This window comes from Daucus carota, chromosome 5 (genome assembly GCF_001625215.2).
Source record: "Daucus carota subsp. sativus chromosome 5, DH1 v3.0, whole genome shotgun sequence".
NCBI lineage: Eukaryota > Viridiplantae > Streptophyta > Magnoliopsida > Apiales > Apiaceae > Daucus > Daucus carota.
This window is the reverse complement of record NC_030385.2, coordinates 32356929-32373562: the sequence shown is the minus strand read 5'-3', so window position 1 is coordinate 32373562 and position 16634 is coordinate 32356929. Positions and strand designations below refer to the sequence as shown.

Below are 16634 nucleotides of genomic sequence, written 5' to 3'. Positions count from 1 at the left end.
ATTCATGGAGTTGCCTTGCATTATTTGTACTCTATATGTTCAAAATTGTGATCACATTGACATTTGACAGAGTCAAGCTGTAGACGACAGAATGTCAAACATTTAACAATGAAAAAACACATTCCAAGTGGATAAACATTTAACAAAGAAAAAACACATTCCAAGGTGGATGAAAATCGTAATAATCAATAAAGACACACAAATGTTTTTTTTTTTTTTTAATTTTAATACTATCAACTTTGTAAGATATTTTGAAAGTTTATTTTACAAAATATACAATTATATTTCTTTTCTAAAATTTCACATACATGGTAAAAAAAATTCTAACACAAGTTTTGTGCCCACAAAACATTGGATGAAAGTTACTAACAAACATTGGATAACAAGATTGGATCAAAAGAACATTGAATACAAGATGAGCTTAAAAATAAATAAAAATATAAACAAACTGGCCATATATATTGGTATAATTCGAGCTATTTATTCTACTGCAAGTAAAATAATCTTTGGAAAAACAATTTTCTTTTAAAGACGTATCACGCAAACCAACTCAGTTATGACTTATGTTTGACCAACTTATAACCTACGCTACTCATCTTCTCTAACTGTGTTGCAACACATTATAAAAATTAGGGTTCTTCGTCATACCTTAAACCCGCAATATTTTAAACCCGCATAAGGGCGTGTTTCAAAGGCTGGGCTATCCTAACGCTAACAACAATAACATGAATCGAAAAGTGTGTTTTCAATGGAGAGCAGGCAATTGTAGTAGACACCCATGTGCTTTTTTACACACAGAATTATCATCACAGCCTCAACAACATCGAATGTCGAATAGTAATGCAGCTTCTTCGAAAAGGCCAGCTGGGTTCACTAATGATCATTCGAAAGTTCCAAGGAGAAACACTAATTTTAATAACAAGTGGGGGAGAGTTCATGGGAGAGCTGCAAAGAAGATGGACGGTGTTTGTAATTTTTGGATACAGGGGAATTGTAAGTTTGGTGATGGTTGTAAGTTTAAGCATTCTTGGTGTACTGGTCCGTTTTCGTTGCTTACGCAGCTTCAAGGCCACACAAAGGTGATTTTCTTTCAGGTTCTGTTATTTGCTTTCGTGCTAATCGAAATTGTCATAGTCCCATTAGTGCTTTGTTATGTTAAGAATGATAGATGTAGTTATTTGCTGATCCCTACAATGCGCACACGCAGGGAAGTAGAATACTTTCGCAGACTTGTGACTATATTGTGTAAAGCAACTAACTAATCAGTTGTGTGTGTACATGTATGATAGTATTATATGAGACCTCGTGATATATGAGAAATAGTATGGACCTTGAAAAATATTTGTGAGGTGTGTCGTACAATCGCACCTTATGCAAGGGGACAGAATAAGGTTTTGTTTAATGGTCTGGTATGTACTTTATTAATGTTATGCAGGAAGATAATGTTTTATAGTGTTTTAGTTCATAAATTGTGGATTTTTCATGCATCAACTATCTTTTGATTTCTTCAACAGCACTAGAACCGGCTGCATACATATTGTAAAGCAACTGAATGGTTATTAAATTGAGTGTTTCCCCTTTTATCCGGGTCTATATATATTAATGTAGGGAATTTCTTCATATTTTATAAGGTCACTTGTGCTCTTGAAATCGATTTGGCACTTATGTTAACTAAGGATTATCTTAACAGGTTATTAGCGGAATAACTTTGCCTTCCGGGTCCGATAAGCTCTATACAGGGAGTAAAGATGAGACAGTCAGAGTTTGGGACTGCCAATCTGGACAGGTTGGTAAAAAAAATGCGACATTGATTGACTATTAAATTTGAACAATGTTTTTTCTTCTTATCTTCATGATAAGGAAGCTAAGGGGTCGAAAGAGGATGAGGTTGTGGTTCATCTTCTACAGTTATTATAAACCCTATGATGTGGCATCCACTGCACATATAGTACTTTGAATGAGAGAGAAGGTTAAACTTCTACAGAATTCTTGTTTTGTCTAATATATATATATATATATATATATATATATATATATATATATATATATATATATATATATATATATATATATATAACAACATTGTATATCGAAGAAGTAAGGGTGTCCTTTTTATTAAGGTATCTTGTAGAAGTCAAGAAAGCCAAGGATTATAATTGATTATCAAAAAACTATATCATCCAAGAATATCTGTTTAATTTAATTTCTTAAAGATTAAAACATATTCTAGTTTCCTTAAATAAGACAACTTTTCCGTAGTGTGCAGGGGTGACAAATATAGCTGGTGAAGTTGGTTGTATGCTAAATGAAGGACCATGGATATTTGTGGGTCTACCAAATGGAGTAAAGGTGAGGTGAAAGACTATCCATTTATTATTCTTGACTGTGTTAGTTTCTATTTCGGATCGAAATTTATTTGCCTGATTCTAAACTTAATTGGGCCTGTTGATGTGGTAGGCATGGAATGCTCAAACTGCTACTGACTTGAGTCTTAATGCACCTGGTGGTCAAGTGTATGCTTTCGTTGTTGGAAATGATTTACTCTTCGCCGGTGCACAGGTATAGTTAGTACGAGTATATTTTGGTAGGGGTACTTGTACAAGAAGATTTATCCTAATTTGTAGAACTCTATATCTTAATTCTTGAAATATTATTAAAGTGGGGTTGTGGTTGTTTATTGTTAATGTGAGATGTGCACTCCTTTTTCATATGGAAAATAATACGTTCTTGATGCAGGATGGCACTATATTCGCATGGAAATATAATGTGTCTATGAACTCCTTTGAGCCAGCTGCATCGCTTAAAGGTCACAGTAGTGCTGTTGTCACACTCGTTGTTGGTGCTAATAAGGTCTATTCAGGTTCTATGGACACGACTATAAGAGTAAGTTTTTGTATTTTTTTTCTTTATAATAAAATTTCTGAAATTCCAACCGAAGATTTGTTTTTAAGTAATGTATGAATTGTAATATAGCTCTTGACTAATATTATAACTAGGCCTGAATGAATAACATTTTTATTACTTTTTTGTCTCATATTTTATATTCTTTTAGGTATGGAGTCTTGAAACTCTGCAATGTGTGCAAACTCTGACAGAACATTCGTCAGTTGTGATGTCTGTTCTTTGTTGGGATCAGTTTCTTTTATCATGTTCGCTTGACAAAACAATTAAGGTTTTGAGCCTTCCCTTTTTTATAGTTAATGTGGGAGAGTGCAATACAATGAATTAGTTGCTGATTAATTTGCTAATGTTATGCAGGTTTGGTTTGCTGCTGAGAGTGGAAATTTGGAAGTAACATACACACACAGTGAAGAACATGTATGTCTTGATGGAGCATATTTTTTATGTCTGCTTATGATATATGTGCTTCTAATTTTATTGCTTATGTTTAGTAAATAGCTACTTTTCAAACTTAAGGTAGAAGATACATTTGTTAAGCTTTTCTGGAATTATCCTGTAATGCTAGACGGTAATCGTGTTGTTGGATAAAATAGGCCTGCAAAGTCTTGGGCACAATTTAATATTACCTTTAAAATTTTTGTAGTTTATCAAATTTTGGGTCACCTTATCTTTTTGGTCTGATTTGGACTGCAATGTAAATTGAAGAGATAATAATTTTGGATATTAAATTTGACCCTCAATCCGAGCTCTGTTACGGTTGCCAAAATGTTATTGCTTAGGTTTTTTCTGAATCTTAGGTCATTAGTTGTAGAAATCCTTCATGTTCATTATGTTTTGTTGTCAAATTTTAATAACCATATTGTTTCTGTTTTTCCCTATAAAATTTTAATTTTGATGCAAAATTTGTTTACATGCCTGCCCTTTGTTGTCAAGTACTAGAATGCATTATTCAATTACGATGCTTCATATCTGTTCTTTTTTCCCTATCAACTTTGTTTCCTTTGGAATGAGGATTAATCTTGTAATCTCTGTTTGCCTCAGGGTCTGCTCGCCTTGTGTGGAATGCTCGATGCTGAATCCAAGCCAGTATTGATGTGCTCCAGTAATGATAACTCAATCCGGGTCTATGACTTGCCCTCGTAAGTTCATACTTAACATCTTAGTACTCTATTCATGTGCTTTGTCTATCATTAAACTGAAAATTTTGTTTTATTTTGATTTAGTTTTTCGGAAAGGGGAAGAATATATTCAAAACAAGAAATTCGATCCATACAAATAGGTCCAGGTGGTCTTTTTTTCACTGGTGACGGAGCTGGTGAAGTAAGAGTCTGGAAGTGGTTGACTGAAGCAACGTCGACTGCATGAGTGTGGTAATCCGGTTGCCTTAATTTGTCATTTCTGGTGATGAATATTCTTTCTATTGCTGCAAGATCTGTGATCAGTCATAAGACAACCCTGCCTGAAGTTTTGATCTCAAGATGTAAATGTGCCATAACTATTTTCCTTGTCTTATTGAAGGTTGTTCCAGCCAGTTAGGGTTTGTGCCCTATACTTAGTTGTCAACTATAGGCTTTTATAAGAGTAGTATGTACTGCAGTTTTATATATAGGAAAAATAACATTTGTTACATGTCTATTTTCTGTGTATACGAAGTTACAATTTCTTGTAGTTCACAAGCATGTAACCAAGTGGGAGCTGGCCTTCCTCTTTCATTGGCTTGAATCTTGTTCTCCTTTATGCGCTTCTTTCCACCATTCTTGTGGTCCATATCTGTCACCATATGAGAAACTTGTTTGGAATGACAAGCCAGCAACTCCCATCTCAATCAAATCTCGGGATCTCATCCTGTAGGCCCTTCAAGTTTCTGGATATTTAGTGTACCTCAAGGTTGTGAAAAGCTGCTGTGTTGGTGTCCGCAACAGAATACCAAAAGAGGGCTAAGTGGTTATCTTTAGTTGTCAAGTTCATTATTGCACGCAATTCTTAGAGTGGTTGACGACATGACGTAGAGTAGACAGCGGAAACTTGGTAAATTCTGGTATAGGAACACATTAACCTGCTTGGCCACTCTGCTTTGAGCTTCGGAGGGTCGGTAAGTTGATGTGAAGGAAAGAAACTTATAACTCACAGGTTTAAATTTGACAATGAGGGGGTTGAAATGATTAGTAAGCAGCAAGAATACATTAGCAACTGCGCTTTTTGCTGGGGATCTGAGGTTGTCAAAGGATACATCTATTCATGTTTCAAGGCTAATGCTAGCACGGTGACGAGCATACTCAGCAACACAAAAGGCTCACAGATTTTGACCCTAGTTGACTTGATGGATTTAGTGCTAATCGATAATATACTGTACTAACATTTTATGCAATGATAATTAGTCTTAAAGAAAACAGATTCCATTACAGTTGCAGTTTGTATTGCAATTACAACCAAATGAAGTAGCATTCTAAAACATTGTCCTTTGAAAAGTAGCAAGGTACATATAATCAGCTTCCTAAAAGGATGTCTGATGATTATTGTCTTAAACACAACAGAGGACGGCATGGTGATTCCCTTCAACCCTACAAGTTGAACATGACCTTGATGGCACTACCACCACGAGCACTAATCTCAAAGGCTTCTTCAATTTCTTTTTGAGAGAATCCGTATTTGTGGGTTATAAGAGGCTTCACGTCGATTTTACCACTTTGAAGGAACTCAAGGCACAGAGGCCATGTGTTCTTGTAGCGGAAGACTCCTAACACATCAACTTCCCTGAATCCATTTGTAAGAAACGATTGATCACTATCTCATTGATACACATTCAAGGCAGCCAAAGAAGCTTCATTTATATATACTACGATTACACAAATCAGTGAATTTGGACTCCGGAATTAGTCAAACAAGATTTTAAATGTAGCCATGACAACAACTGTGTTAAGCAGAAGGACACCGTGACATACCTAGCTGCAGCTGGGGTGAGTGGGACACTCATCACACCATGACCCATTCCCACAAGGCAGACGTTTCCTCCTGATCGAGTAGCACGTAATGCCGTTGACATTGTTTTGGTGAAGCCAGCACAATCAAAAGTCACATCAACTTCGACCCCCATAACCTTGTGAATCTGTTCAAGTTCCTTGTCGAGATCCTGCAAAAAACTTGCAACCTTGTACTGAGGAAAGCAATCACAAAAATCTAAATAGAACATGTGGTCTGTAAGCAGGGACTGATGAGGACGCCTCTTACAGAAAAATAAAGTTTTTATCACACAAAGTTAAATGTTTGCACCCTTGTTCTAAAATTTAACCCTTGTAAAAGATTATATGCAAATTCTCTTAGAGAAAAGCTTATTTCAAATGTAAATTGTAAAGTTATATATCTGGATAATATCTTTTAAAGATGGAAACAGAAACCTGAATATCAGTTGATACTTTTACAACTGAATCGGCACCTAGCTCCTTCGCAACAGATAGACGATACTCATCTACGTCAACAAGCATGATCCGAGGGGCACCAAAAGCACGTGCTGCAAGCATTGCTACTAGGCCAATAGGTCCTGCTCCCATTATTAATACGTTTGTTTCAGGCCCAATGTTGGCTCGGCGACAAGCGTGCACACCAACACTTAAAGGCTCACACATTGCCCCTTCATCCAAACTCACATTATCAGGGAGTTTGAAACATAAATCTGCAGGATGTATCACCTGTAATAGGACAAAAAGGTTGCTATGAAGCGAGTCATGTCTCAACATAATGGACAGGATTTTTGCACAATGTTCGCATAATTTTTGACCATTTTTGCGTTTAAACAGGAAGGTAGATAAACCAATCAAAGAATAAAACCATGAACACTACCTGGTTCGCAAGAGAACCATGAACTGGGGGTGTAGCGAAGAACTTCATCTCAGGGCACAAATTGTAACTGCCTTGCTTGCATTGGTTACATCTCCAACAACTAATTCCAGGTTCAAGTGCCACACGATCACCAGGCACCAGATCCTTCACCTCACTTCCAACTTCCTCAACGACACCAGCACACTCATGACCAATTACCATGGGCTCTTTCACAATAAAATCTGCACATTTCATTTCCTGAAATGGTGCAAAATAAGTTCAAATTATCATCAAAACATAAACAAGCACTTCAGGGTCTTATCTAATTCAACTTTTTCAGGCTTTCACAAATTCTTAATAATCTATAGAATCTTGATGAATCAATATCCTATATTAAATCAACAGCCCTTCAAGTAAAATTAAAATACCTTGAGGTAATGAACATCACTCCCACATATACCAACAGATTTCATTCTAATTCTAGCATCATGAGGCCCTGTACAGTCAAAAGGTAACTAAAATAAACTAAATAAAATCAACAAAATAGATCAAAAAACAAAAGATGAGAGAAACTAACCAAGAGCAGGGAGCTTAAAGGGTTGAATCTTAAGAGTATCAATACCAAGAAGCCAAGCAGCCATGTTCTCCTGTTCACCAGAACCAGAACGGTCATTTCCTCCTTTTCCCATCTTTTTGTTCTGTGTTTTCTGGAGCTTTTTGTGTATATATCTCTATAGTTCGATAAATTTATCCGGGATACAATTTATAGGGGTTGTACACTTTTATTTACGGTGTTTAGATAAGACATTACAGTACACTTCTGGTGAATACGACATTTATCTTTTTAATGTTGGTGCCAGAACAGAGATGAAAATCACAGTGCAGGACTGGTAATCACTTTATTGATGTCGTTTGGGCAACAAATACAAAAATTAGAATATGAAAAATATAAATGCATATTTTTATAAATTTATTTAATTTAAAACTTTTGACTTCATAAAATATATGTGATGTACATCATGTACACTATAAGAGCAACTCCAATGCAATGCAATACTTGGTTCTATTGCTATATTATAGCATCAAAAGTAAAAAAACTCAATTTCAAAAGGGTGCTATATTTGGATACATCCATGCATAGATGCATCCTTGGTTCTATATTTGAAACCAAGGATGGATCCATCCATGTTGACACATCATCGATAACTAGAAATTGGAGTGCAAGTTTTATTTTAGAACTAAAAAACACTTTTTGGTGCAAGTTTGAAACTAATTATAGAACTTAGCATTAGAGTGCAAGTTTTATTTTAGCACCAAAAAACACTTTTTGATTCTATATTATAGCAATAGCAATAGATATATAAGAGCAACTCCAATGCAATGCTATACTTGGTTCTATTGCTATATTATAGCATCAAAAGTAAAAAAACTCAACTCCAAAGAAGTGTTATATTTGGATGCATCCATGCTTAGATGCATCCTTGGTTCTATATTTGAAACCAAGGATGGATCCATCCATGTTGCCACATCATCAATAACTAGAAATTGGAAACTAGTTAATGAGTTAGGTAAAAGTTAATGAGTTGGTTCTATATAGAAGTTGGGTAAAAATTGATGAGTTGGTTAAATTTGAAACTAGTTATAGAACTTAGCATTGGAGTGCAAGTTTTATTTTAGCACCAAAAAACATTTTTTGATGCTTATTATAGCAATAGCAATAGATATATAAGCATCTAGCATTGGACTTGCTCTAACATCTAGTATTGGATTTGCTCTAAAAAATGAAAATGCGATGAAGATGATATCTCACGAGTTAGTTGAGTCGTGCGTGTAGGGCGGCGAGCTATGGGGCCCATGAGAAACAACTATCCAAAATTGCTGACTCCACACTTCAGATAAGCACTGACCCTGTCATATTACGATAACATTTTCATTTTTCGATATTTATATGAAATTATAAATATAATTTATAATTTTTGATCAAAATATATTTAAGTTATAAATTAATTTAGAATAATAATAATATAATTTTCTTAAATCCAACCAACATCAAGGAACTACTCATCCGTCCCGGCCATCTAGGTTAAGAAATTTGTGCTCTCTCCATAGCTAAAGGTTTAACTCGTTTGACGTGTCGGGATTGTTAATAAATTACTAATTTACGACCAATATATAAGACTAAATACAGTGATCTTATTGTTTTCATAAGTTCTTATATTTAATACTAATATGAAATTAAAGATATTTGATTAAAAGTGTGTGTTAGCAAACGTGATAAAGACAAATATGAAAAGTATTAAGAAATGGAAGGAATATAAACTAGTTAAAAAAAATGAAAAATGGGTGAAGTGACGAGACTCATTGATTTTAATATATAAAAAAGAAATTATAGAGTAAAAGTAGTGGGAAGTAGAAAAAAAATGGGAAAATGTGAGATCTTTTAATCATTTTTCATAAGTTTTTAGATGTAAAAGAACTCAAACGACCCCATTACACAAAGAGAAGTGTGAGGAAATGATTGTAAGGAAATTATTTTGTGAGAAGGACCAGTTTCTCCTATTATTAAAAAGAGAAAGAGACAAGATTTGCCGCTACTCGACTTTCCTATTTTGCGAACTATGGAATAACTAATTTTTATTTATTTATTTTCTTGGCAGAATAGTTTTATATATTAAATTGTATTATAGTATAATATTCGAAGAATGAGATTTAGTTTTATATATTAAATTGTATTGTAGTATAATATTCGAAGAATGAGATTTCTTTTGTTCAAAAGTTAGGAGGCCAAAATATAATTGAACTCCGTCTAAAAAACAATCTTATACTAATACACTTGTTTTCCATTAAAATATATTTGATCCAAGAAAAAGATCAACTACCGTTACGAAAAGATACTCCCTCCGTCCCCTTTAATTGTTTACATTGGAGGGGGGACACGGAGACCAAGATAATGTATGAAAAATGAGTAAAGTTAGATGAAAAGTTGGTAAAGTGGTGGGACCTATCAATATTTAGTAGATTTGAGATAGTGGGGGACAGAGGGGTAATATGATAACTCTTTGTTACATCAAATAGATTCTATTATCTCATATTTTAACTGAAACTTCTCATTGATAATATGTTAAGTATATATATATACATGTGGTCAAAGAAAAATTATTTTATTAGATAATATAATTTGGTGATGAAGTGGGTGTGGGTAACAAAATTAAGTAACTAAAAATACTTTATTTCAAAACAGTGACAATTACAATACCATACAAGGGATTATTATATTTCAAGATACAAAAAACCAAATTTTATAATCTCTCAATAAATCATAAAAATTCATGACATGACTACGTGAAATATATATGAATCTGGATTCGATAATAGTCACATCTCTAGATTTATCGTAGAAGAAGCCCCGATGAATTATATATAAAAGTTAATGATACAAAGCTTTATCAAAAAAAAAAAGGTAATGATACAAAGTACATCCAAATCTAAGTCGATGTCAGTTGAATGGTAATCATAATTCTCGATATAAATAAATAAAAAATTGAAGATTGATTATGTTTTAGAAATCATACCGTAGCCGTATTACAATTCACATGAACTTATTTTATTAGCAAAAAGATTTTTAAAAATTGTTATATGAATAATATTTTATATTATTTAAACTTCTTAATTTTAAATTAGAATAACAAATTTTATTCCTTTATTTAACAATTGCAGTATGCTAGCTCTAACATTAACCTGCTAATACATCGCACAAACTCAGATAATATCCCGACTTTAGTCGCGCACAAAGTTTGCCCGAACAATTAGAAAATCAGAAATCACATCGGGACACTAAAAACATGATAAATATGTATCACAACAGAAGTCGACATATTGGCCCCAAGCTGGAGCGGAGCCCTTATCATTAAAAATATAATATTTCATGTGTTCAGGTAAAAAATTTAATCAATGAAGAAATGAAATAATAATTATCAGATTAGCTGATTAGATAAGTGTAGATTGAGTGATGATTGGTTTTAAAAAAAAAAAAGATAAGTGTAGATTAATCGGCATTAATCACTCATTTTGTGAACAATGATCATGTCATATAATTTCATGAATATTTGTTTAAAAAAAATTCTTCTAAATAAGAATATGTTTAGAACTTTCATATAGATTTTTTTTTGCCACGTCATATAGATTTTTCTAAAAAGTAAGTAATGAAATTATATTTTATATATAACTTAAAATATGTGTCAAAAAATATGTGTCAAACAATTAGAAAATAGTAAACAAATAAGAAAAACCGTGAAAGTATATATTATAAAATTCACCTGATTCCACCATTTTATGAATATACATATCATCACATTTTCAAATATGTTGTAAAAATCTAATTGATTAATCAAAATTTTAATTATTTCCTGATTGAGGGGTGCTGCAAAGCTTTTTTCAAATTTTATGACACATCAGATCTTAATTTGTGAATATACTCTCTCTCAAACAAATAACATATTGATATTCGAAATAAATTTGGTATCTTTGTTTAATAAAAAAGGAGAAATTAATTTAATAATAAAAGATCATACGACTTCTAAAAAATAATTGAGTCGAATAAATATAATGTAACCTATCCAGCGTATTTGCAATCGCATGCAAAACTTTAACATTGAATCAAACCCTTTAAATTTCGACAGGACAAGTTTAACATCCTCAACAAAAAAAACAAACCAAACTCTCGAAGAGAGAATAAGCAAATTGCAAATGATTTGGGAATAAGCTCTACTAGAAAAAATGTTGTGATACAAACAATACAATCTCAAAAAATAAAAATCCTTACTTGGGGAATAATATTATTGGAAAATAAAGAAAATAATTCGGTGAAAATTCCTCAACAAGAGACTGGGAGGGAGGTTTTTTTTTTAATTTTGAGAGGATATTCTTACACACTCCTAGCTTAAATTTTTGATTTAATATTTGGAAATTTTAAATAATTACTTTTATTTCTAGTTAAATATTTACTTTTTTGTCAAAAGTAAAATATTTACTAATATTTTAAAACCATGCTAAATATTTTCGATGCAATTCTTTGTGCAAAATCTTCACTATATACACAGCCGATCATTCTCTGTCATGAAACAGTATGGATCTCCCTCTAGTGTGAAACTTAAAAGAAATCGAAAAAATCTCAACCGAGGTCCGTTTGTTTTAAAGAAGTAGAAGTTGCTAGCTTCTGTTTTTTTTTTACCGGCTTTTTTAAATAAGTAGAAGCATTTTTAAAAAATTGAGAATGCTAGTTTCTCTCTCACAATTTTTTTTTTCTCCAAACACTTCATTAATTCTTTCCTAAACATTTGAAATTTAAATTTTCACTTCTCATCCACTTCTATACTTTAGATAAAGAATTATTATTTTTAAACTTTTCTAAACAGCCCCAAAATCTATGCGGAATCTAAATTCACATCAATAATCCAATTTTGAAGATAGCATGAAAAGATGTATCACAGCAGAAGTCTAAATATTTGTTCCAAGATGGAGCCCGAAACGTTACTGGTCATTGAAATTCTGCAAACTTTACCATGACTTCAGAATATTAACGACCCGACTGACAATTTATCAACAATGTACGAAATCATTGTCGTTCTCGAAAAGAACTAAATATATAAAATATATTATTAAGACCTAAGATTCTAAATTTCTATGCGGAGACAGTTATAAGATTTTTAAGATAATAATGATTTTCAGATCTTGCATATTTCATAATTTCATATTAAGAGTATCATGCTGATTTTTGAGATAATGCTGATTTTTGACTTGATTTTTGCAAATCGCATCAGAATACGTTCAATTATTAATTACTCGGTTAATTAGCCAACTTTTAAAGCATTGTTTAACATAATTGGTCAAATATTATTTAAAATTTGATAAATTTGTAACTTTTTTTCCTGTGAAGCTAAGTATAATGAATTAGTCATATTTAAAATTAGTATTTTATTATTACAATCATAAATAAAATATTATTTAAATATGATAATAGATGATGTGGAGTTTTAACATATAAAGATAAGACATATATAGGGAACAAGATTATTTAAATTAAAATTTTTGGTGTAAAATTTTACTACATATTTTATATAATTTTTATTTATGCATTTTGCACACTATATGTAATTATAAATATGGAGACTCCGAAACCGTAGAAATTGCGAATTGCAACTAGTTGGTTAACTTGTCGATTCAGAATTTATATGAAATTTATCGGAATTTTTTTGATAAGTTGGGAATATTCTGTCAAATTGGAGTGTATGTCGATAAATATTTTGTGAATAATTGTAGATTTTTTAACACACATATATGATATGATGAATAAAATATCATATCAGTGAATTATGTGCTTACTAATTCATTATTTCAACTTTTAAAATGGAAATTATATAGACTTTATTCATAAATCAAAATCAAAATAAATAATTTTCTAAAAATTTAAGTTAAAAAAATTTCTTAAAACATGACAATAATATTGTTCCACCCAGATCTTATTGATGAGTCTAAAAAACTAAATGAATATGAGTGTATATAAAAATTGGTAAGCTCAAAAGAATATCAGATACAACATCTAAATTTTAACAAATATAGATTTTTATATTTCGAGAGTCCATAATAAACATCTAGTAATTCTTCCTTCCAGCAAGTATGTGACTCATCATCATCCACATCAGTTTGGCTGGCAAGATATACACGCAAGTCGACCAGTGGCAGCAAATATTGGTGAGAAAGGAAAAGAAAATGACATAACATACGGTACATGGTAAATTTTTGTACACATAATATATTCATCTATATCCTCATTCCCCAATTCCCCAATTCTAGTAAAAAAAGATAGTTGCAATTTTTATTAGTGTGATAAAAAGTCGATGACCCTTTGGCTAACACTTTAAATAGGCTAGTTCCGAGGAGAAAATATAGATTGAAGAACAGCCAGTGTGTCACAGAAAGAAAAAAATGGCTGATGTACATGGTGATGCAAAGATCAAAGATGGACAAGCAGAGGCTGAAGATACAAATAACATGGCTGCTTGGCTTCTTGGAGTAAAGAAAATTCAAATTCAACCTTATCTTCTCCCTCCTCTTGGTTAGTTGATGCGAACTTACATTTTCAGATTTTTAGCACAATTCTCCCTAGCCTTAAGATGCATGAGCTGCTAATTCATCAGTTGATGCCTGAACAAGATAAATTTTTGCATTGTGCTTTGTTGAAATTTGTGTGTGAATCTTATCAGGTGCTCAAGATGTCAGAGTGAGAATAAAAGCTGTCGGCATTTGTGGGAGTGATGTCCATCACTATACTGTAATGTGTTTTTTCCATGATCATATTTTGTTTTTGTAGACTAGATTAAGAACAATTTTTGATTTTAGGAATGTTGGACTTATTTGATTTGTTTGCTCAATTAGCACATGAGGTGTGCTAACTTTGTTGTTAAAAAGCCAATGATTATCGGTCATGAGTGCGCTGGCTTTGTTGAGGAGGTTGGGAGTGAAGTTAAGTCTCTGAAAGTGGGGGATCGTGTTGCTTTAGAACCAGGTATAAGCTGCCAGAGTTGCGATCTTTGCAAGAATGGTCGCTACAATCTGTGTTCGCAGATGAAGTTTTTTGGCTCCCCTCCAACTAATGGTTCTTTGGCAAATCAGGTGCTTTCAATCTTTACTAGTTAGAATATTAATTTGGTTAATCGGATGAATAAATCAATAAGAATCACTTATTATTACACAATATTTCAGCTTCCTTAGTTTAAAGTTTAAACAAATTAAAACTTATTCTTGAAAATCTTGTAATTAGGTGGTCCATCCAGCAAGACTATGTTTTAAACTACCAGAGACTGTGAGCTTAGAAGAAGGTGCTATGTGTGAACCCCTTAGTGTAGGAGTTCACGCCTGTCGCCGTGCAAATGTGGGTCCAGACACCAATGTGTTGATCATAGGAGCAGGACCAATAGGCCTCGTTACTATGCTGGCTGCTCGAGCTTTTGGAGCCCCAAGAATCATTATGGTTGATGTTGATGAGCTCCGGTTGTCATTTGCAAAAGATCTTGGTGCGGATGAGATTGTTAAGGGATCCACATCTATTCAGGTTCTTATGTAAAAGAACAACTGATATGTTTGTGTTAACTTGTAAATCAGTGCTAAAGTTGTATTCCTGACAGGATATTCCTGAGGAACTATTGTGCATACATAAAGCCATGAATACTTGCGTGGACGTGACCTTTGATTGTGTTGGCTTCACCAAAACCATGACCACGGCTTTAAATGCAACCCGAGCTGGCGGTAAAGTATGTCTGGTGGGATTGGGGCAAAGCGAGATGGCAATTCCCCTAATGGCAGCAGCTACTACAAGGTAGTTTATATTGTTGATCCTCTGTTGGCATTTGGAAAGTTATTACACATGTATAGAATTGGTTGTGCTTGTCTTTCTAATTAAGTTGTAACTTTTGGTTGCAGGGAGATTGATGTAATTGGCATATTCCGATATAGGAACACATGGCCACTCTGCATCGAGCTCCTCAGGAGTGGTAAGATTGATGTGAAAAAACTCATAACTCACAGGTTTCAATTTGACAATGAGGGGGTTCAAAAGGCCTTTGAGACCAGCGCTAAGGGCGGTAATGCCATCAAAGTGATGTTTAACTTGTAAGGACTGAGGAGAGTATGATATGAGCTAATTGTGTCCTCTCTGGCTATGTAATGCATGTTTATGAATAACCTGTTTGTTAAATAATGTGTAACTAGCAGTTAACATGCTACTGCTAGATTGTTTTCAAATTTAAGCACCTACTCAAGGAAGCTGCATTAAGTTCTCCCCGTTTGGTTCAATCTCAACAAGAATTTCACCAGAAGATTGTCTTCCTAGTTCCGCCCATCATCCATTTTAAGACTTCCTTTCTCGATGAAGTTAAGATTTTATGACAGTCAAGTAGTTCACCTAATCGTTCAAGATTACGAGAGACGGTGGCAGATCCAGGATTTCATAAACAGGGAGCTCAATCATCATTCAAAAAAAATAATCTGAAATTTCGATACATATCAAACTATTAACACAATTAATTTTTTTAATCCCCGCTGGATCCGGCCCTGAGAGGAGATTAATAGTTTAACAAAACACAAATGCCAAATTTTGAAAAATTGTTCATTAATTTTGGTAACCTACAATATGCTTACTGGAAATTATATACTGCTACATGTCTTTAGCCTTCGAAATATATATGTGCTCGGCATTTGTTGATGAACTATGCAAGATGCCAGCAAGATTTTACCAGGCAGCGTGAACAGTCTTGTACTCTTGTTCTAGAACGTCATTGCCTTCACCGCATCTAAGCCAGCTTTTTTTTTTTGATAATAAGCCAGCTTTATTTTAAAATCACAAGAACAGCAAATTTACGCCTTTCACATTGTAAACGGTGTGGACCATGGTTACTAAAGAAGGGCCATCCTCCTCTGTGAGCTGTACTAGGGAAGGCCCATCCTAGTCGATGAGTTGTTGAGCATGATTGGGAATGTCTGGCCCCTGGTTTGATTGGAACAAGAGCAACTACTGCAATATCCTGTAAATATATTAAAAAAATTATTTAAGTGATTTATGAGAATATCTTAGTATATAAATTTCAATAATATATTTTATATTGTATTTTATTTTTAAAATAATAATATATTTGGATTAGTATTCGAGAGATGTGAAGAGAGATATGTTGCGAGGGCTGAAAATTAATGTGTGTTAAAAATAGTTACTCCCCTGGTCCCGTCAGGAAGTTTACGTACACTGTTTGCACGTATTTAGGCTCTCGTAAACTGTAGTTTTATAACGTATTTTTTAATTTTTTGAATAAAAATTTAAATTTCAAACTTTTTTTCAGGATTTTTAAAAAAAATAATATATAATGAAA

The 16634-nt window shown here is 33.1% G+C and overlaps 3 protein-coding genes across 4 annotated transcripts; 2 read left to right on the top strand and 1 right to left on the bottom strand.

Moving 5' to 3' along the window:
* Positions 1 to 558: 558 nt before the first annotated feature.
* Positions 559 to 4623, top strand: LOC108223322 (zinc finger CCCH domain-containing protein 63). The gene is made up of 9 exons (XM_017397512.2): positions 559 to 1079; positions 1691 to 1786; positions 2260 to 2349; positions 2458 to 2559; positions 2737 to 2883; positions 3053 to 3172; positions 3259 to 3318; positions 3943 to 4040; positions 4125 to 4623. Exons 1-9 carry the CDS (start codon positions 726 to 728, stop codon positions 4264 to 4266), a joined length of 1209 nt encoding a protein of 402 aa, XP_017253001.1. The 5' UTR covers positions 559 to 725; the 3' UTR covers positions 4267 to 4623.
* Positions 4624 to 5275: 652 nt separating this feature from the next.
* Positions 5276 to 7598, bottom strand: LOC108223323 (sorbitol dehydrogenase). Its single transcript, XM_017397513.2, has 6 exons — positions 7295 to 7598; positions 7146 to 7213; positions 6739 to 6975; positions 6297 to 6587; positions 5844 to 6031; positions 5276 to 5655 (listed from the first exon to the last, which is right to left on the bottom strand). The coding sequence occupies exons 1-6, from the start codon at positions 7404 to 7406 to the stop codon at positions 5463 to 5465; spliced, it is 1089 nt and encodes a 362-aa protein (XP_017253002.1). The 5' UTR covers positions 7407 to 7598; the 3' UTR covers positions 5276 to 5462.
* Positions 7599 to 13327: 5729 nt separating this feature from the next.
* On the top strand, positions 13328 to 15590 carry LOC108222781 (L-idonate 5-dehydrogenase). 2 transcript variants are annotated; one of them, XM_017396685.2, is made up of 7 exons: positions 13328 to 13507; positions 13642 to 13831; positions 13980 to 14047; positions 14152 to 14388; positions 14537 to 14827; positions 14901 to 15091; positions 15196 to 15590. In XM_017396685.2, the coding sequence occupies exons 2-7, from the start codon at positions 13702 to 13704 to the stop codon at positions 15386 to 15388; spliced, it is 1110 nt and encodes a 369-aa protein (XP_017252174.1). In that variant the 5' UTR covers positions 13328 to 13507; positions 13642 to 13701; the 3' UTR covers positions 15389 to 15590. The 2 variants fall into 2 exon arrangements, with proteins under 2 accessions (XP_017252174.1, XP_017252175.1); XM_017396686.2 differs by having other exon boundaries at positions 13407 to 13500.
* Positions 15591 to 16634: the final 1044 nt, after the last annotated feature.

Excerpts from the sequence above, each read along its gene's own strand:
- LOC108223322 (XM_017397512.2), top strand. The coding sequence starts at position 726 with ATGAATCGAAAAGTGTGTTTTCAATGGAGAGCAGGCAATTGTAGTAGA. Across the intron at positions 1,080-1,690 it reads AGCTTCAAGGCCACACAAAG|GTTATTAGCGGAATAACTTT; the intron begins GTGATTTTCTTT and ends TTATCTTAACAG. Across the intron at positions 1,787-2,259 it reads GGGACTGCCAATCTGGACAG|TGTGCAGGGGTGACAAATAT; the intron begins GTTGGTAAAAAA and ends ACTTTTCCGTAG.
- LOC108222781 (XM_017396685.2), top strand. The coding sequence starts at position 13,702 with ATGGCTGATGTACATGGTGATGCAAAGATCAAAGATGGACAAGCAGAG. Across the intron at positions 14,048-14,151 it reads GTGATGTCCATCACTATACT|CACATGAGGTGTGCTAACTT; the intron begins GTAATGTGTTTT and ends TTGCTCAATTAG. Across the intron at positions 14,828-14,900 it reads AGGGATCCACATCTATTCAG|GATATTCCTGAGGAACTATT; the intron begins GTTCTTATGTAA and ends TATTCCTGACAG.
- LOC108223323 (XM_017397513.2), bottom strand. The coding sequence starts at position 7,406 with ATGGGAAAAGGAGGAAATGACCGTTCTGGTTCTGGTGAACAGGAGAAC. Across the intron at positions 6,976-7,145 it reads GTGATGTTCATTACCTCAAG|GAAATGAAATGTGCAGATTT; the intron begins GTATTTTAATTT and ends GCACCATTTCAG. Across the intron at positions 5,656-5,843 it reads CTCACCCCAGCTGCAGCTAG|GGAAGTTGATGTGTTAGGAG; the intron begins GTATGTCACGGT and ends AAATGGATTCAG.